We start from the raw sequence: 21,103 nt of genomic DNA, 5'->3' as shown, positions 1-21,103 counted from the left end.
CTGAAAAATATGGCTGCTCCACAGCATGGTGTGGTAGGATGTTTCTACACCCATATTATGATCTGTCTAATAAATCTTCTAATGTTGCCAGTTGTGAATTAAATCTCAAACCCATTAAAATATTGTAAATAAGCAAACAGAGTAATTACTTCAACTTTATTTATACTGATCTGAATTACAAATTTTAGTTTGACTAGTTTCAATGGCAAGCTAGTAGAAATAACAGCACTAGCTTGATTATCAAAAGGCCTTAATTTTCAGTGAAAATGCTCTACTGCAGGCTAACAGTGCTGGTTTCCTGTATCTGAAAGCTACAGTACTGGGCCTTATAGTTTGATTTTTAGAAGCCTTATAATGAGGGTGGAGAGGATATACATTCCATTCTTCAGCTGCATTTTTGTTCCACAAAGACTGCAATTTTCAGTCTCTTGAAAATGTAATTATAGATAATGTTTGCATCAGTGGCAAGAACACAATGAGCACATGGGGCATGAAAACTCCACTCAAATCACATCCTCTTAGGTTACGAAGCTTGTCTTTTGCCAAGAGTGGAGGCATTTCAACAAGCTAATGTTCAGTATGAAAAGAATTGTGGTTTATACCAACCTCTACATACATTCGGCTTTTACTTTTCCCATTATTCTACTTTTTGCACAGGGAACCTAAATTAACCAGAACAAAGATTAATTGGAGTCACTTTGAAAATTTGAGATCTATAAAAAAAATTGAAACACAGTAGCTAAAAGTGTAGAGCTCAGCACACCTTGTTCAAATGATCATGCCTTTTGCAGTTGCAAAAGTAAATCTAGATCAGAACAAAAAGACAGCAAGTGAAAAGTTACCAAGGTTGCATGAGGAGAAGTCACTTGAAGATAAACCAAGCAGCTTCAGTTTGGAAATGGAACTGAAGGCTGCTTCAAAGCTAACATGGTCAAGAATTGCAGAAAGAGAAATCAAGCATCTGATTTGTTCAGAAGACCCAGAAGAGTAAACTATTTTAGGGTAAAATAAAATATATGTATCTGATACTAAAAAAAAAATCTGTATCAGAGTTCTGCTTCATGTAAGTTAACTATATTGTAAGGAAAAAAGATTTGTGCTTCTCTATTTAGCAACTACCTCAGTAGTAAACCAGAATCAGTCTGAGACACAAGTGATCTTGATTCTACTGTTGTGCTACTTTCAACATATCCTTCCCTTGGAGTGTCTTGAGCTCCTTGACTAAGAAAATAAACCCACTTTCTAAACAAGGTTTTACACTCAAGAAGAAGAACTTACACAGTGTCCCCAAGCCCCAGAGCAGTTCCAAGGCAGACCCAGAGATTGATGCCACAGAATATTCCAACCAACACAAAGGATGAGAGCAGAGGGCATTCAGCCAGCAGAGAACCTCCTCCACCTAAAGCCCACAATTTTACTGCAAGTGGTTTGATGCCATTAAACGGATCAAAATGACTTTTTAAAAAGAATTAACAAAAATATAAATAGGAGGGTAAATCAGTACCTTTAAAGCCCTGAAGGCAAATCAGGATAACCCCACAACACATGGTTATCAGCCATAACCTTCTCTCCCTTTCCATAACTTTCTCTCCATTTCATAGAGCACTGTGATTTTTAGCGCTAGGAGCCAGCACTTGCACTAATTGGGAGTCCTATCATGTAGCTACCAAAATACTTCTCTTCCAGCAGCCCCGGGGAGAAGCTCACAGTTGTGTTTCATAAGCAAAGAGGAGAATCAGACTTAAGCTCTTGTCACACTGAATATGTCCAATCAACAGAAATTCTTTGTCTTTATTTGTTCGCGGTGCGTTTGGATCACAGATACAGAGTGCTTCGAAATCAAAGGGAGCCTGCCCATCGACTCAATGAGCTTTGGATTCAGTCCTTAATTTATTTATAACAACCAGTCTTTCTGGAACCTGAATATTGGAGCTGATTCTAAACCACTCATTTTCATTGAGTTTTACCACCAGTTTCATTGTATAAAAAGTCAAGTGCTTTGAGAAAAGGTTGCAATCTGCTGAGGCCCCTGTGTCTTCCGGCAGCATCATGTACCTTGGTGCTGTATATATTTACTGTAAAGGGGAATGCTGTTAATGATGAAAGTCTCACCTAAAGAAGAAACTGCTCACACACAAGGTCTGTCAAAGCTCTAATTTGGGAGGATTGCTTAAAATGTAAATCCTACTGAGTCTAACCAGGTCTTCTTTCAGTGCTCAATATTCCTGGCTGAAACTCCCCAGCCTGTCACATGGAATTAACAGATGCCCTTGAGAAAGGCATGTTGTGTAGATCCACAGTGATTTGCATTGGGTAAGTAGGGCAACTTGTGGTTGTGAGAAAAAAGAAAACAACATGATAGTATTGTATTTGATTCACAACTTGTAGACAAGACTGTTTAAAAAATAAAGCTGAAAGAACTTACTATAACATCCATTACAAAAATGCAATAAAAACTACTATACTTTGTCAAGCAACAGATCCCCAGAAGATCTAGCAAATCACAGTCAGGGCTGATAATTTCAGTCTGCTGGGTCAAGGAACACAGACCAGAAAAAGGCTGGTCATGCTTTCAGGGACCTTGGAAATTTGAATCACTAACTGGATGGTAAGAATATAAAATCATTAAGCACTTCAGATCTAAATTCTAGGTGGTTCTCTCCCAAATTCAATAGATTGAATTATTACTTATTATTATTACTTATTATTACTCTTACTTATCAAAGAAGGAAGAAAACAAAGTAAATGTTTTACAGGTATTTGTAGGAACTTCATCTACCAGAGAAGCAGGGAAGGAATCACAAAGGTGTTTTTGTGGATATTGAAATGATGGTGGTAAGGGAGAGAAAAGCAGAATGGTTCTTAATTCACAAGGTAGAAAAGAGCAGGGAAAACTTCCTGCTTGAAACATGGATGGATCAGAGTAGGCTGAAGGCTTCTAGCATTTTAAACAAACATAAGCTGGGCAAATTGTATATTTCAGGGACAGAGAAAAATATAGCATGAAGTGGTAAGAGACTGGAAAAAGAGTTTTAGCTATGTTGATGGATTTTTAAAGTGCTACATGCTATGCTTCTTCACTGATAAAAAAATTCAGCAATATCTATGAGAGTTTTCATTATTTACAGCATGTTATAGAATTGCATAAAAAGGCTGTTTGCTGTTCTTGGCAATGTGATTATTTTCTGTTAAATATTTACATCTTTTTTTTCTTTTTTCCCCCAAAGAGTTTTGGGAAAGAAGAGGGAAGTTGATTTATTTTTAAGTTTCCATGAAGCCTTCCAGGTTCACGTCCAGAAATTATCAGCAGCATTTCTGCATTTTCTGGGATCTGGGGCTTTGCTGAGCTTAAAAATAAAACCTTCATTCCTGTTAGTACAAATGATGCTCTACTTTTTAAATATAACATTAATTTTAAATAATTATTTTCTCTGCTAAGTAATCCTCAATTTGCATCTTATATGAAAGCCTTGCCTAAATACATACCTTTTTCTGCTCCACAATATTAATTTGGCCCAGAGGCCTGGCATCTCTTAACTCCAAATTCACTCTGTATATGTGGCTCCAAACCAAACAGGAAAATCAGAGGCCTGAGTGGCTGAAGTCAGCAGCAGTCCTCTCTGCTGCCTTTCCCCACTTGAGAAGAAATGGAGAGCCAAGGGGTGCTCAGAGATCTCCAGATCCTCTGAAGGCCAGCAAAGTAAAGTCTAAGCATCTCCTGATGCAGAGGTGAGGACAGAGAGAGCAAAGAGGCACAGAATCAGCCAAATAGGCTCCAGCTCCTGCAGAGATTTCAGGTAGCAATATGGGCATCTGAGCAAGCTGAAAATTGCTCCTTTCTGAATTCCAGAGTGTATCTGTTGCTACAATTGGCCTGCTGTCCATCAGCACAGACAAACAGGCAGCAATGAGGCTGCTCCAGGACCTCTTCCCAAATCTGATAATCTGTGCACGTGGGGAAAGAAAAAGTGACTTGAAGGAGTCTGTAACAATACTTTAAAAACGCAGAAATCAGCCAGTGTTCTTGAAGACTCTTTGGACCACATTAAGCCATGTAAGCAATATTTCTTGCTGGAAAACAGGTCTCATTCCTCAGTGAATGTTGGTTTCAAAGGAAGGGTTTGCACTAAAGAGTTGCTGTTGTCTTACTTTCTAATGACAATGAGAAAGAACTCCTTGTCAACATCTATATGGCCACATTGAAACAGTCACTGCAGAAAGAAAAAAGGCTCAAAAATACCCAGTATCAGACCCTAAATCATTATGTTGTGCAATAGATACTAAAGCATATACAAAGCTACATCCGATTCCAGTGAAACACCCTAGGAACAGCAAAGACATGGGAATAGTAAGAAGAATATACTGGAACCCTGAGCTTTTCCTATTCTACACAGCCTTGTCTTGAAGATAAATAAATTTGGTCTACCAAGTGAGATACTAGGCTGCACTTAGGGGACAATGAAATCAGGCAAACCCAATTGTTTTAAAAATCTGTAATATAGTGCTGGACTTCCTTCAACTATATCCGAGCACAGTTATGAAGCTGCTGCATTTACTCTCTTCTCCACAGACAACAAACCAACTTAAAAGGGAACTTGTACTCTATCTTCTGCAGCCAAACAATAAAGATATCTGTGAAAGCTGAGAGCCCTCGGGCGTTGAGATGAATCCTTCTCTCTGGCAAAGGGAAAAAGATTTGACAAGAGGAGTAGAACCCCCCTGCCCCTACCTGAGATGTGTGAACATGCCTCAAAAGAATACCTGCCCAACTCAAAGTGACTCATCTTCCACTTCATCATCAAGACAGGCACTCTGCTAGCAAGGTAGAACAGCATCTGAAAAGTTATTTGCCTCATGTTTCCATGCTGAAGTTCACTCTGAGGCGAGCAATGAGAAAAAGGCTGCAAAACCCACGTACACGACTGCAATTCATTGCTCAGAGCTGGGCAGCCTGGCACGGGATGCAAAGCCCAGCATTATGCATTCCTCATTCAAGCCAAGCTCCTGGAAGCCCAGCGGAAGTTTGGCTTGAACAGGGACTACAGGCTATAGCTGGTAATAAAACATCAGATAATAGTGCTTTACGTGTCCAGAGAGGTGCTCTTTTTCTAAGAATTGCTTCACTTGTCATTGATTTTTCCACATCCTGCAAAATTAAATGCTAATTTTATTCCTTCCTCTTCCCCCTGGTCCCCTCCCACTCAATACTGATCTCCAGAAGGAGCTGGCAACACTGAACCTGCAGGAAAAGCCAGTGCTCACCTGGCAATCCTAAAAATTCAGTACTTCGAGGAAGAAGTTGAATGACATGGGTCAGATTAGGACAAGGGCAATGACTTCTGCATTTTTTTTTCCTGGAGAGATCATCTAGATTATTTGTGGTTATTCCTTAATTCAGCATTTTTCGTTTTGTGGTCAAATCTCTGAATATCTTCCCAATCAAGGTATTTTCTGGAATCAATTTTAAAGACTAAATGCATACCTAAAGTAACAGTCACTGTGATTTCCTGAACTCTTTTTTTGTATCTCTGTTGTTTTTGTTTTTTTGTTTTTTTCTTGTTTGTTTGTTTGGTTTTTGTTTTGGACAGCAGGGGTTTAATGTACTTTGGATAGGGCCATTAGAATATGAGAAACTGGTTTCTAAGCAATAAGATCTTGAAGAAAAAATGAAACTAAATTAAGAACAAAATTGAAAGTTCATTTAGTGACTAATGAAATTATCAGCTTTTCTATATGTTAATAGAGAGACATTTCAGATAAAAGAGTATTTTTATTTCCCTGCAAGACACAACAAGGGGATCAAGTTTACTAAAACTCATGGTGAAATCAAGACAAACCACAGCCATGTAACTTGCAATTTCTAGAGCATCTTGTTGGAGAACAAGGTGTAGAACAGGGTTTTCTCTAAGCAATAGCCACTGGGCATGGAGTATGTTTGACAACATTTCAAACTCCTAATGCTTGTTCTACATTCCATCTGTGTTGAAATATTAAAAAAAAAATAAATAAAAGCATTTATTGATAAAGGGCAGAACCAGATGTCTCTCACTAGCAATGAATTGCAGGCAAAGGCTGACACAGCCAAGCAATTGAATGAGCCAGGAAAAAAAAAAGAGAGAAGAAGGGAATAGAACACTTCATTTTGTAGATTTTCAAATGCAGTTATCCTCTTCCAGAAGCTAATAATTTTCAACTACTAGGCCTGTTTCAAGCAAATGAAGTGCACTTATCTCACACTAGGCCAGAAACCATCACTGGACCAAGTGCCCCTGGAGTCAACAACACAAGTGGTAGGTCAAGCAAGCTGTGGATATTTGGTTTTTGGTTTTTTTTTTTGGTTTTTTTTTTTGCATTTCTGAGCAATTCAGTGGTGCAAAGCTTTTGAGGAACAAGAAATGGGAAGAGCACTTACATATTAAGCAAGAAGATGTTGTCACGCCTTTGGAATTAAGAGGACGATGAATTTTCATTATTTTTCAGGGTTATGAAACAAAAGATATCTCTTGTCAGCTGTGACTTGCAATCAGACTGGAGCTGCTTCAAAGCATATAGGAGGTAGGAAGGGAACACAAGGGAAAGCACAGTACAACCTGGGACTGAAAGGGTCGTAGTTCTGTCATGGAGATACCCAGCTACACACACACGCTAAAAAGTGCCTGTGTCTGGAGATTCCTCTCAAAATCTCCACTGTTGTTTAGGAGTGAGTACATTTAAGTGGAAAGACACTGAAAAAGTTGTAAATTAATGTTGCAATGAATTGCTACCTATGACTGCTGGGACAGTGTTAAGTGTTTCTGCCAAGACTACATTTTCCTTGTCACACTAACCCACATGGAAAAAAGAAACAATAATAATAATGTAAAAAAAAAGAAATCTGTAGATCACTAACGCCATTTCCCTCAAAGAGCAATAGCTACATCTCTGGAATAACCATGGTTGTAAACTCTAAAACCCCAGGGTAAGATCCACACAACAATTTAAGAAATGAGCAGGGATGTGAAAATCATAAAGCAAAATTCTCAGGTCGCTGTTGTTGCTGTTTCCCTGGCAAACCTGAAGTGGCTCACTATGCACAGGCTGAGGGGAAATCAAGGACATAAATTCCCTGCATGTTCCTCTGCAGGGGATGAGTCCATCCCTGATGCAGTGGGGAGCAGGGCACAACTGGGCACAGCTGGGCACGGTGTCTCCTTCCAGGATAACCTGGACAAAGCTCTCTAATTCCAGACTAAGCTGAGCAGAAGTGGGCAGGAGCACATCCCTTCCAGCCTAACCACAGCCTGGAGCATTCACAGGCATGGACTAAGTCTCTCCACAGTACTAAGCCCCAAGTCCTGCCCTCAGCTGTGACAACATGCTGCCCCTGATAGTAAGTGATGGGTGAAGTCACAAAGTATCGTCCAGGAGGCTGGTGCAGGATCTTTCTCACAGCTCTTACACCAATGTTTATTTCAGAGCATTGCTTTTGAACTTGACTTTAAGTATTGCCACCATTTGGCAGGCAAGGGAGAAACCATCCCAGGGCAGAGAACACACTCAAGATACTCAGCCTTCTTCAGCTGAGTAGTAAGAGGCAAGAGAACGCAGCTGTTCTCATCCATAGAAACTATTTTTTTATATTTGTGTAAATGGAGAGGAAAAAAAATTCACCAAACAGGCACTATTGGTACAGTAGGCAACTCCTTTGTGAATTGGCTCATTTAGGCATTCATTTAAACACAGTAATTAAGATTTAACACAAAACAGAAGCTGCTTTCAGATGTCATTTTGAAGGCCAGATGATCTCCTCTTTATTAATATTATAATTTTAAACTATTGTCAGCTGAATTTTCAAGAATCAAGCTGTGAGCAAAGAGAATACACTACTGAAGTGTGTCCTATTTACGTAACCCAGTCTCAGTAAAAATGAGAGATTGATTATAAATCTGTGATACAGAGGATGGAGAACTGCACCACTAAATCTCAGGATGCTTTATCTGGACATTAGGAGGGAATTTATACCTTCAGCATCTGCCATTCACCTTTTCTATTTAACACCATATGGAAGAACACAACAGCATTTAAGGCAACATATTTCTGAAAACCTTTATGAGAAAGCCAGCAGCTTACTGCAAATGAAAAATGAAATCCTGAAGGGAACACAAGCCCTTCTCCTCCTTTCCGCAGTCACAGAGAATGCAGGAACGTGTTGGAAAGCAATTAAAGTATGATGATTCCAAAGGGGAATAATTATTTCACAATTACTTGAGAACATTACATTTATTGCTCCAATTAGTTTTTATTTTCCAAATAGGCATTCTTGTTCCTTCATTTTTCTTGTACCTATGAAGGTTTTTCTTGTTCTCCCACTTCTTTGCTAAGGAAAGCTCAGCCTTGCTTTCTACTTATATTCTCCTATTTTGTGACTTTAGCCTCTGGTTAACCTTGCCCTGCCACCAGTTTGTTTTAATCAAAGGAAATCATATGAGGAGATGGAATGTACTTTGCAACTATATGAACACACAAGAAATAAACCCCTATAGGAAACAGTGTGTGGAAACGAAGGAAAAAGAAAGAAAATCAAAACGTTGCCTCTCCACTTTAAAAAGAAAGAAGTTTTTATTTGCTTAAACAATAAAACAATGATTTCTCTGTAGAATATTGTCTTGCCCAAGTGTACTCTTTCTATTCCAGGTGCTTTTAAAAAAGAAAATATTTTGTACACCTTTCCCCTGTATCGATTTGGTCAAATATTTTTATATTAATCCATGAATTAATCATGAAATTTGAATAGTCCAAATGCTCATAAGATATCAAACATCCTAAAATGCCAATGAAATATTTAGAGTTATCAAAGTTGTTAGAGCAATCATAACTGATGATTAATTTGGATGATGAATACGTGTGGGGGAGGCTTAAACTTGTGAGATCGTATCATAGGAAGTGAAAGATATATTTAAATATTGATGTGCTAAGAGTTATCGTAGGTTAACTTCTGAATGAGATTCTAGAAAAGATGATGGGGAGAAGGACACCATGAAATTGTAATTACTTAATAGACATCCAAAGATATATTTTCCTTTCTGAAGCTTCTTGGCACCAGTCAAAAATTTTCTTCTTTTTTTGCTTTGCTTTTCCTCAGTAGTGGCCCAAGGAATCTGTCACACAAGTAATTTAAGTAAAAGTCATATTACTTAAAATAAAGCTATTACTGAATCAAAGATAGAATAAAGTGCCAGTATAAGGATGAGACTGTGGTCTTAAAAATACCTGCCTATTTTCAGTTAGGAAATCATGATTTGATATTCTAGATATAAAAAAGACCAGAAAGTGGGGAAAAAAAATTGACAGGATGTTGAGTTTCCCTGTAGTTAAGTTTAAAAACATGAATTTGTTATCTCCAGATTTTTGCTAAAAAAAAAAAAAGTCCTATGTTGCAGCTTTACTGCAGTAAATGAAGTTCTGGATTTTAAAATGCAAGCATGTCCTGTGAATGATGACATTTCTTATTTACTAAAGAGCAAGTACAAACAAAAAGTATCAAAAATTGGTCTTCACTGGCTTTTTAATCAGCATATTGCACGTATCTCGGATTTTGACTCATTTTTGACTAGAAGAGAAAGAAATTTAAAGGCTTAATATTTTTTCACATTATTGCCTTGTAACCCATGCAGTTGCACGCGCACTGTTGATGCATAATGCACTTTCTTGGCATTATATCCAGCTACCGAAAATTAAAGTAAAATTTGAGTTTGTTTCAGTAGTAAGAAACACTGATACTCATTACATGAAAGGTAATCCCAGGCACTGAAATGCGGAACATGGAATGGAAAAATCTTCTGTGGTATTGCGGAAATCAACATGGGGGGGTTACAACGAGGAGCATTTAATCCTCCAAGCAACCACTTCACAATCATCCAGTTGGCATGTACATGTGAGCCAGTGAAATCAGCAAATTACATTGAACTCAGATTTTATAACCTCACTTAGTAACCATTAACCCTCTCCTACCCTGTCCAGATACACACACACATTTCATCTGTATGTTTCACCTACACGTATCGGAGTGTTTTCCTCAGAACTGCCTCTTCCCCACAGTGCACAACAGCGGTCAAACAATTCCTGATGCTTCCCAGAGCACTCACCAAGCAGGGCTCTTTGCAGGCATTTACCATGGTTAGAGCATCTAGCTTGCCATCTGTCCTCAAAAACAGAAGTTCATACATTTTTATGCTTCATATCCTAGAGTATCTATTTTCCAATGACATGTCATTAATTAATTTTTACTAGTAAATTGCCATTCAGTCACTAACCAGGTACACTGATGCCATGCATGCAGTTTAATTATACACAGTCATGCTCAATGTATCTCATGCTCTATTTTATTTCTGTTTAGCTATATAGTAACAGCAGCAAAATTTGAAAGCGAGCAGCATTTAAGAGTCATTAACATTCTCACAGAGGTAAAAGCATTTTAACTTTGCAATTATCAGGCTGGCAGCTGACTTTCACACTAGGTATACACTGAAAGTTATTCCTTGAAAAATCCCCTTTTTCTCTCTCATTGAAATAAAGGATGATTTTGAAAATAAATCCCATTACAAATATTTTTTTAAGTGTGCAAAGAAGTGCAAGTGATATTGTATGCTACCAATTTCCCAAAACATCTGATATGCCACCGGCATATTTAAAAAAAAAGTCTAGTTTTACCAATTTGTGCTGCAAAAGAGAAATGTTACAGGTACATTTCGCTAATTGCCTTGCTCCAAAACAAGAATTTCCTTTCTGCTAAAGAGTGAACTGAGCTACAGGAATGGCTGGAGCAGATGGCGAGGTTAAAAGTTTTGTGCAGCGTGGTAACTCGGAGCGTGCTCTCGGATGCTCCGCGCCACCCCGCCAGCGCTGCTGGCGGCTCGCCGCTCGCCTGGGGGGGCAGCTGAAGGGGAAGGTGCTCGTGTGCCCCCGACCCCTGATGCGTAATCAAACTGCATCCTCCTCAGCACTGATTAGTCCAGAGAGCTGGGGACTTGCAAATAAATACATGTCACCACTTGGCTAAGAAGGACGAGATAAAGATGGTTTTAAACAGCGAATGACAGAGTATTAGAAAGGCAGCGCAGCAAAGCTCTCGCACACAGCATTTAGTTTCAAGACTATTTTTGTTAGGAATAGAAGCTCCCTGAGTTCATGGCAATTTAGCCTCAATATTAATTTGCATGCATGACACAGGGTCTCTTGAAATCATACCATCTCCACAGTTAGATCAGCAGCAAAGCAAGGTTTGGTTAATAAAGGAAGCACATCATGTCACGACCACTGATGATACATGAGGCAAAGTTTTTTCCTTCAAGAGAGCACTTAGTCACCCCTCCCCCCCAAAAATGCATGAAGAACCAGCATCAACCCTACAAGGATTGTGCATTTAACAACTCTATTATCAAACTTCTGGATTTCAAGATCCACTTAGGAGCTGACATTTCTCTAGACTAATTTTTGTATCTTTGGACACACATTAAGCTCTGCATCTAATGAACACTGACTGTGTTTCAAGCTGTGTTAAGATATATTATGGATGCTTCAGAGAGAAAAGGAGTATGAAGAGAGCAATGCAGAAGAAATAGTTTGACGTGGTACTCCCCCACCTCGAGGGGTAAATTGGAGATAAAGTTATATAAGCTTAAGTGACAACAGGGCATCATCAGCCACAGTTAATAGTGCCTTTGAGCTTGGAGATGTTTGTTAGCAGGATCTTTTCTGACTGCCTGGAAGGACAGCAGGTAGAAAGTCTAATCAAAGCTGAGATGATGAAAACAAGGGGAAGTTTGGCTGTGGCAGGTCCCTACAGAGGGCTGCAGAGCAAGAGATACCAATGTTCAGCTGCTACTTTGTACCCTAATGGGCAAACATCTGCGATTCCTCTGCAAAACGGGAGAAATTGACAGCACTTGTACCAAAACTGACTAACGCAAATAAACTCTGGGATTTTACAATGGGAAGAGCAAAACACAGCACAGAACACCTTTGAATCTAAGACCACAAATTTAAGACAAGAGGCAGCGTTTACACACTTTGCTGTCCTTCAAGGACTATAAAAATAGTGTAAGTCATCTGCACCAAGTAGCTTCCCCCCTGACTCTTGCCCCTCTCCCACACACTCACTAAACCTCAGCTGTCTGAACAACTGGCCACTACTGAATGTCTCCATGCAGAACACTGCTGCTGCAAGGGAAAAGCATTCCACCTCTGAGAAAGTTTGGTTACCGGTAAAAAAGGCAATAAAAGTCTGGATAGCCTTAGATGGGGGCACAGTATGCAACCTGATTTGTGCAAATTGCAGGTGACACTCTCTGATGCACATACGGGTTTATTTACACTTGTAACTTAAGTGCTGCCTCAACCAGAACAGCTTCTGTGCAGAGTCAATGCCAAAGCCTCTCGCTTCTTTCTAATGTAACTCAAACCACGTTTGTCATCCCGATGAAAGAAGAAAAAGCAACAAAATAAAAGATATTCTGGATACTGTAAAACAATACAGCACAGTTCTCACACTTCGTATCTTTCAGCAGATGTCTATTTCATCATTTCTAGCTTTTACTTTTTCATACAAGGCTTAGGTTACCTGAAAATACCTGCCAATTGGCAATGCCCAAGAGAATGATAATAGAAACTTTCAGACCGAGATTAACAGAGCAGATCCGGGCTAGGGGAATACTTCTCCTTCTGAAATTCCAGCATTAAGCGCCTTCCAATACATCTCAGCCCCACTTCAACTGCATGTAAAACAACCATCCTCACCCTAATTAACACTCGCTGTACCAGGCAGCTGTCGGGGAGGTATGGGGGGGGGGGGCAAAAAAGCCCCCCAAAACCGCCAAATCCTTGCATTCTGCCTGGTACTCCCAGTGGATGCTTAGTATTTCATCTGAATTTGAAAACTGATTAAAATTTGCCGGGGGGAGGGGGAACATTTTTATTCTGCCGGCAAGGGGTGCTAAGACACGGGTGGGTCCGGGCTGCCTGCAGGGGACAGGTGTCTGTGGAGGGCTCCGCTGGGCACGGAGGGGAGAGCGCTCAGCTACGCGCGACCGACGCGCGTTTCTCCACGTTGCATCATCATCATCATCATCATCATCAGCCGATAACCCCCGCGCCCTCCGGCACCGACCTGCGGGACGCCGAGCACCCCGGGAGGGGGCACGACACGGAGACCACCAAGTGACTTGGGAAGGGGGGGTGGCTGGGGGTACGAGCCCCCCTTCCCCTCCCGCGGAAGGGCGGGCGGTGCGGGAGGGAGCCGGCCGGAGCCCGGGGCTCGGTGCCGGGCGGTACCCGGGGCCGGGGCGGGGGGGGACCCGGCGGCAGCCCCGCCGCCACTTACATTCTGTCAGAGACCAGCAAGCGGCCGTCGACCATCATCTCCGGAAGGAAATCCAGCTTGAACGAAGAAGTCATGCTGGGCTCCGGGGGCGCCGCGGCGGTCGGCGGGAGGATGCGGCGGGGCGCGGCGGATCCCACAACTGCGCCGGGCGGCGGAGCGGCAGGCACAGGTGCGGAGGCCTCCCCGCGGCAGCCGCCAGCCCCGGCAGTTGTCACATTTCTCTCCCCCTCTCGGTTTTTTCCGCCAATCCCCTCCGAAATCGACTGCTGAGGCAACTGTCGGTGGAGCGCCAGGTGCTGAGCGGGGAGGCGGAGCCATCTCCCCGCTGCGGCTCCCCGTTAACCCCTGCGCCCCCGCCGCCCCGGGAGAGGCCTATTGCCGCCGCCGGCCCGGGGGCCGCCCGCCCGGGGCTCCGCGGCNCCGAGCCCGGCGGGGCAGCGGGCCCGCGGCGCGGACAGCCCCGGGCGGGCTCTGCCCCCTCACACGGGCACGGCGCTCCCCGGCGCGGCCGGAGCCGGCCTGGGGGCACTGGGAGTGTTTGGTCAGGTTCTGGGTGCAGGCTGTCTCTCCACTCAAACTCCTGCCATTCAGACCTTGGCAGTCTTTTGAATGCTCAGAGTGATGTTACTGGCTGGCGAGAGACCGGTAGTAACTCTGTCCTCGCTGATCAGAAAGAAGGATTTAAATAACTAATGACGGAAAATCCTTTCTCATGGCTGTAACCTCCCGAAAACCCGCTCGCAACCTCGCTGCTCTCAGATTTGGCCGCGCACAGAAGTTTCACCATCAAGACGCGCACAAAATTCCACACATACAACTAGCTGGAGGCCCCCCCTCCACGCCACCGCCCCCTGAAAATCTGTATAAATTTTCCTTTCCAACTCCAAGACCTACTTGCATCAATACAAAGCCGCTCCAGGCAAAAAGAATATTAACATATTTACGAAGATTACTAGGTGATCTGAGCAGTCTAGACAGACAGAACGTTCCTCTCCATTGTGTGTGCTTCTCCATCTGAATCTCTCTCTAGGTTTTATAATTTGATTTGTTATGGGTAATCAACACTTGCAAAAAGTAGCAAATGCAAATTAAGACCTACTATGCTTAAACTTTGCAAAGAGCATTCTAATATAAAAATTAAATTGACCCATAAAGAATGTGTTATCAGTCAGGCCAAGTTTTATTTAAATTTTGACCATTGTTGATTTGATAGGAAAAAAAAGTACAGAATGGGCAAGTTTTTAGAGTCCAGTTTATTGCACTAAAAGACTTACCAATTTTAAAGAGTTAAAAAGGAAGAAAACCCCCTCAGGCTGCTAAAATTTTTGCCTACTTTGCAAGACTAAAGAAAGAAAAGGTTCACTTGGCCCTCAGCATAATCCCCGTAGGACAGCTGCAATCCTGAACAGATATCTATAGTGTTATTAATCTGCTCTGCTCTATATGTTCGCATACTGTCCTCGTCACCATGGCACCTAAACATCCCCATAGAAAGGCACAAAGCAAAGCTATGGCTCCTCTTGACTAAATTCATGGTGATTCCTTTACGCCACCCATCCATCACGGTGCAGGACTGACTATACAGTGGATAAAAAGTCCAAGTGCAAAGTCCATATGAAAGGAGAAACCAGCACAACTTTCTCCAGCTGGATGCAGCCACCTGGTCTTTGATCTGAGGCCTCCATGGTGGTTAATCCGGCCCAGAGCAGAGTTGGATTAACTTTCAATTTCAAAATCTTGCCACTGCAGAAGGGACAGGTTTTAGCTCAGAAGAAATACGGGTAGCTCAGTGAGGATGAAGATATTCTTTTAACTAAGAAGTCTCCACCCCCACTTCGCCCTGTGCGGCTGGATCTGCACCTCTTCATCACAAGTTTTTTTGGTACATGCTAAATGGAAGGGACTTCAGTCTCACCAGCCTGTCACTTCCAAGGACCACAGTCCCACTGCTGCTGACTGAAAAGTAAATCCACGCTTCGCACAGGATGCAAAGAGGGAGGAGGAGAGGATCACAAATAATTTTGCTTAAAATCTGCATACGGAATAGAGAGATCTTTATAAATTTGCCCCATTATGCAAGGTGTAAGTGCTTAAAAATGCTTCATTAAAACGTATGTTCTTTTGAAATATTTATTTTCCTTTTAATTACATGTGAATTAGCTGGAAGAAGCTGTAGGGAAGCCCTCTTACTGACTTAAGCCTTCTCAGCAGTTTGTTAAATTCTAGCCTCAAATCCCTTGAGGGAATAGTGGATTCAAAGCAGCTTTTAATCATACTATAAGGAGGGTGAAGTAGTATGTAAGTAGGTCATAGAGAAAGCATTACAAGTGCATAGGTTATTGCTTTATTTAACAACTACAGTGTAACACACTTTTCAAAGCACATTTGCTTTTGCCATTTAAAAGTTAGAAGCAGGAACAGGGTCAAATGCAAAAAGGAACCCTTTCTATAAAAGATACGGAGATACGACTCAAGGAGAGCTTAGAGGGAAAAATTGCATTCGAATAATTTGGTTCTCAAACATAAATTATGTAGTGTCTATGTATGAATTAACTCTCGATGGCAGAGGGTAAGTGGCAAGAAACAAAAAATCCTGATTGTTTCACACACTCTTACAGGCTCAGCTCTGTTATTTGTAACATTAATGCCATATTCTTGACTAGCACATGTGAACAAAATAGCAACTTCTATTAAAAATTAAGGGAAAAGTGGAAGCTCTGATGTGTTGCTACAGTACAGAGGGAAATGGGAAGTGAGAGTGGCAAGTAAAACTGCATTTATTTTCACAGCATAAATCAGACAATGGCTCTAAACACTGGCTTAGAGGAGCTGCATTATTGCTGCCCACCAATATTAAGTTTTTCAACTGGTGGAGCATATGGCAGTTTTGAGGGAGGAACCTAGAATTTGGCATCATCAGTTCTTGGGCTTTAATCCTATTCCAGCTACAAATGCTGCCTCCTATCCCTCCTCCCCTCATTTCAGAGGCCCAGACCCTGTTTGGCTTGTTTACTCTGTGTCCCTCAGTTTCTCCATCCATCTGAGCAGGGCAGCTCAGTTTCTCATCCATCATGAAGCAGTTTCACCTCACCTTTGCAGATTAGTCACTGTTCAAGCAGCTTTTCAAACACAGAACTACATACAATTTCTCCAAACAACTCAACCTTTGAAAATTGCACACCTCTTCAGAGAAAAAAAATGAAACAAACCAAGAAAAAAACCCCAAAAAGTTCAGCTGCAGAAGGCCAGGACTGAACAAGTGGCTTGCGTGTATGAGCTCACTCTGACATCACTGCCTGTGGCTTCTTCAGTGAGTGACAAAGAGAGAAGACACCCCCTTCCTTTCCAGATCCCAGAGCCAAATCCAGAGTGGAGCTCACATCACATCCCCCCTCCAGACCCCCTCCTCACCCTATAATTAATTGCCATTCTTCTAATCAACTTGCCCCCAAGTTTTGGGCCAAGGAAATGATACTGTTGGAAGCACTTCAAGGGAAAGTTTCTGAATGACTTCACTCTCTCCCAAGCCTGCAAGGCAGTATGAAGAGAGTTCAAATCCTCTGCTTTATTCCCCCCTAAGCCAATGAACATGCTTGGGATTCTGCTTATCTCTGGCATCAAAGCAAGTTTCTAACAGAGGCAGCAGAAGCAGAGCTCAGCGACCACGGTGTAAATTTGGAGCGGGCTCGAATGACTCCAGTGGAATCACTCAGGATCTTCCACTAATGTGAGGGGAAGCAGGAATCTGATCCAGCTAGAGTTGGTGAATGCAAAGGAGGTGGTTGCTATCTTCCACAGAGAAATAACCTTCCAGGCAAGCCATGAGCCTGGAAGTAGTGGTGTGACTAAGAGCAGGCAGTACTAAGAGCATTTTGGTTTGCGTAATGGGATGTGAGCCTACCTGCCTACAAGGGAGGGAGCCCATCAGCTTAACTCTTAGTAGCAGACTTCTGGAGGGACAAGAAGGGGAGAGGGCATGAAGAAACAACAAAGCAAAGCACACGAGCACTTGGGCAGGACTACAGAATGGTGTAAAAATCATTAACAATTAGAGCAAAAAGTAGTGCATTTCCTTGAATGGTAAAAAGTAATGGGTACAATTCTACACCATTTTACCATATGTGATTACCTGGAACAAAACTGTCTTTGTCAGTTATGTCTAATATTGGAATAAAAATTTGAATTATGAAACCTTAACCTTTCAGTAGAGATTTTGTATTTACAAAACCAGTCTTCCATTCATTTTGAGAAATAAAATAACCTGCATATAACTGAAATCCTCTTAAAAAGAAAATGAAAATATTGGTTAAAGGTGATCAATGAATTTTAAGTATTTAAAATAGTGCTTGTGTGACTCCCTCCACTTCCGTAGGCTACTGTACCTCATCAGTAATCTTCAGAAATAAACGTCATTTAAAATTAGTCCTGTGAAAAGGTCCCTCAAATTAAGCATTTCTAGAGCTTTCACTTGAAGCGCATTGATATTATGTAAACTTGGTTGCTATAGTAAAACTTCCCACTCACTTCTCTTTTTTTTTCTTCCTATTTTATACCAGTGATGAGGTGATTTCATCCCACTGTGGGTAAAGGGCCTTTGTTCCCTTTTGTGGGTAATAACTCAATCTTTCCGAAAACAATTAGGCAACAAATTATGGCACAGGGCGGATGCTACATGGAATGGAGGGTTTTTAGGAAAGGCCTTTAATTTAACACCCTCCTTTGTGAACAGCACCAAATACACAGGACAGTCAATCATCACCCTCAGGTCCAGTCCTGCACAGGGCTGGTGCTGAGCAGAAGCTGCCCAGTAACCTCTGCTCCAGCTGGGCTGTCCCTGAGCTCAGCACTACATTAAGAGAATACTGAAGGAAACCAGAAACAAGCAAATTTTTGGAAGACTTAAGTCTTCTTGTCCTGTTGTTTATTTGCAATCCAATTGAAGAGCATTACTATTGATCCACAGGTGTTACCTTTGTGTTAGTGCCTTGTGCATATAGACACAAGACTAAGGCTTTTGTCAACCCAGTATTATCTTGACTTGGCAACAGACTTTTTTTTTTTAATTTTTCATTTTTTTTTCCAATGGACTCCCTTATCTTCTCACTGCTAACTATCAACAACCACTCCCCAAAAAGGAGAGAAACTGGGGTACTGCAAACACTGACCAGACCTGATTTCCTACTAAACAGCAGACATGTTATTTATGGTAGAAAAAGGCACCTTTCCAAACAACCCTGGAAGAGGGAACTGAATAGTCTTGGATTTGGCTATTATATTATCTTCATGTGAAAACCTACGACTTAGGACAGGACAAGTTGCACATCTGGTGCTCTTGTGTTGCTCCATTCTCACAATATGCTCCACCTAATCCTTCAAAGAGCAGAGGAAAAATCCACTGTAACAAAAAACCTTCCTCCCTGCCATCTACACTCACAGAAGAACTGCTGGAGACACAAAAATCTCTCTCATTTTATATAAATTTGAGTTTTCTGGCGATTTTTGCCATTCTGGAGAAGCTGGTTATTGGGAAAGAGGCAGGATGAAGGAGGTAGATGGTGAGGATTGCCTGGATCAGGAGGTGATGCTGGAGGGCATCTCCAACTCCAAACACCACAGGCAACGATAAGTGTGAACTTCTAATGTGGCATCAGCAAAGAAAGAATGTGAGTAAGGGATATCAAAAGAGACAAGAAGCCAAAAGGAGACTTATTTTTAAAAACAAAATTTAAAGACATCTGAGGGGCTTATTACAATATCTGCATTAACCTACTGCACTCCACTTCTAGCAGCAAGATCCTTATAAGCTTAACCTTCATCCTCACTTCTATCACGTGTTTTTCTTTCTTTTACACTGCAAATTATTGGCTTTCACCTTAAACACAAATTGTGGCATCTTTAAGGCAGGAAATTTCACAGGTCTCATTTTTTTCATTTGCTCATTAAGTGCCTAGCATACATGTCAATCCTCAAAAACAACAATCACCCTGAAAATACGCAAAGAAGCTATCTTTGTTTCACAGACAGAAACCATTAAATATCAGTCATGAAGGACACAAAGAAAAGGCTCCAGAAGTAACTACAAGGCATTTGGATGTACAGAAAATTGCACCATGCCTGGTTTTAGTCGTTTGGGGGTTTTCCTCCTTAAATTAATGGTGTAAGAATTACCACATAAAGCAGATCAAAATGTCCACCTAGCCCATGACCCTGCCTCTGATAAGGGATGGAAGGAGAAAAAGCATGAATATGGCAAGTGATCCTTCACACCTTCCAGCAGCTGGTGGCTGAGGGACTTCCTAGAATCAAGAATGACATCTGAACCATGATGTTTAACAAGTTCAAGTCACTGATTCAGTTTTCCTACAGATTCTCTGTCCGAGAGGAACATTGATGAAGTCAATGATTATTTTTTCCAGATATACCTGTAAATTGTGCTGTTCTTAACAATTTCAGGGATTTGGGGCTCAGTACAACAAAGAGGAACATTGATTTTCTTTTCTGAAACAAATAATATAACCCAACTTAGTGTTTAACATACAGTGTTTCACTTTGAAAGGTCACAATAATTCATTGGCAACTTATAAAGAAAAACTCAACCCCTTGATACAAAAACTTTGTAAGGGACAAATGCTGGAACCACGAGGGTCTTGGGGCAGGCATCTAGTTAGGCATTGTTTTGTGAGAAGGGCTCTTTAGGAAAAATTTTGGTCACTTTGGATTGCTTTATTGAGGGGTGGGGGTTAACTGAGTTTAATGTATGTTCATCAGCCGTGCACAGACAAATCTCCATATGATTCATTGGAGCAGCACTGCAGAACACCTGGTGTTGCCAATGCAGTTCTGTTAGTGTTTTGTTATTTTTAAAGGGGTTATATAACTCTCTCATTAAAATTAAATGTGGGCTGAAATGATGCAGGCAAATTCTCAAGCTTCAGAGTGAGCTTCTTCCTCACAGTTTAGCAAAAGATAAATCTTTTTTAAGCAGAAGAGAAGGAAAATGAAATCAAGAGGTTGTACCACTGAATTTAGAGTCTCTAAAATTTTAAGTTTTCTGATAATTCTCTGTTTCTTTTCTAGAAGCCCTCAATCCCTCAGATGCTGACCTGCAGCTTCCAGGGAGGGCATGTGCTGGATTTGAATCTTAAATTCAGTCTGTAGCACAGCCATCCTATCATCCACAGGTATCTGCACGTGCGAGGTTCAATTTCCAGATGATCTGTGTTTGAATACCATTACTTTCCACTCCTCCATTTAATTTTCCCCTATCATCTCTCTGATTTTCTAGATTTTTTTTTTCCTCTTCCTCAAACTCTCTGCTCTCTCTTCCTCCTGGTGACAGACTGTTGTCTGGCATCCTCAAAGGCTGCTCTTGAGGATGACCTGCTGATTTGCTGCCATGGGAACTCCAGAGCAAGGACAGCATTTACCCCTCAGACACCGAAGGGCACAAGCAACAGTTCCTTGTGCTGCCCTTCTCGCTGGTTAAAGTTTGCCCTCCTCTATTTCACAAGGGTCATTGGAAAGCTGTGCCTTAAATAACCAGAGTGTTGCAGCCTCTGCAGTGTCCAGCAGCAGCTGAATTATTCGGAGGAAGGTGGAAAAGTCTAATAACCAATGTGAGTATGCAAACTGCTTTTCAAAACCAGTGGAGAAAAAGCTTGGGCAACAAAGCATGAGAGTTGAGGAAAAACCCTCTGTCATATAATTGCAAAAAGCATTATATTCATGTAAGTGTTGTATTTAAAA

At 41.4% G+C, this 21,103-nt stretch overlaps 1 protein-coding gene across 7 annotated transcripts in view; it reads right to left on the bottom strand.

Annotated features, from left to right (window-relative positions):
• The window catches only part of CELF2 (CUGBP Elav-like family member 2), a 547,089-nt gene that overhangs the window by 230,295 nt on the left and 295,691 nt on the right, over positions 1-21,103 (bottom strand). Inside the window, exon 1 of one of the 7 annotated variants that reach the window (XM_039730883.1) lies at positions 13,358-13,700. The exons of 5 other annotated variants lie outside the window; for them this stretch is intronic. In XM_039730883.1, coding sequence (XP_039586817.1) covers positions 13,358-13,431 — 74 coding nt within the window. In that variant the 5' untranslated portion in view covers positions 13,432-13,700. Of the gene's footprint in view, positions 1-13,357; positions 13,701-21,103 lie in introns of those variants that run through there. One more of the 7 variants, XM_039730884.1, reaches the window with a different exon arrangement.

The sequence above is a fragment of the Passer montanus genome, unplaced genomic scaffold (genome assembly GCF_014805655.1).
Source record: "Passer montanus isolate IOZ18808 unplaced genomic scaffold, ASM1480565v1 scaffold74, whole genome shotgun sequence".
Classification (NCBI taxonomy): Eukaryota; Metazoa; Chordata; class Aves; order Passeriformes; family Passeridae; genus Passer; species Passer montanus.
Note: the sequence above shows the minus strand (reverse complement) of the source record. Positions and strands in the feature narration are given on the sequence as shown.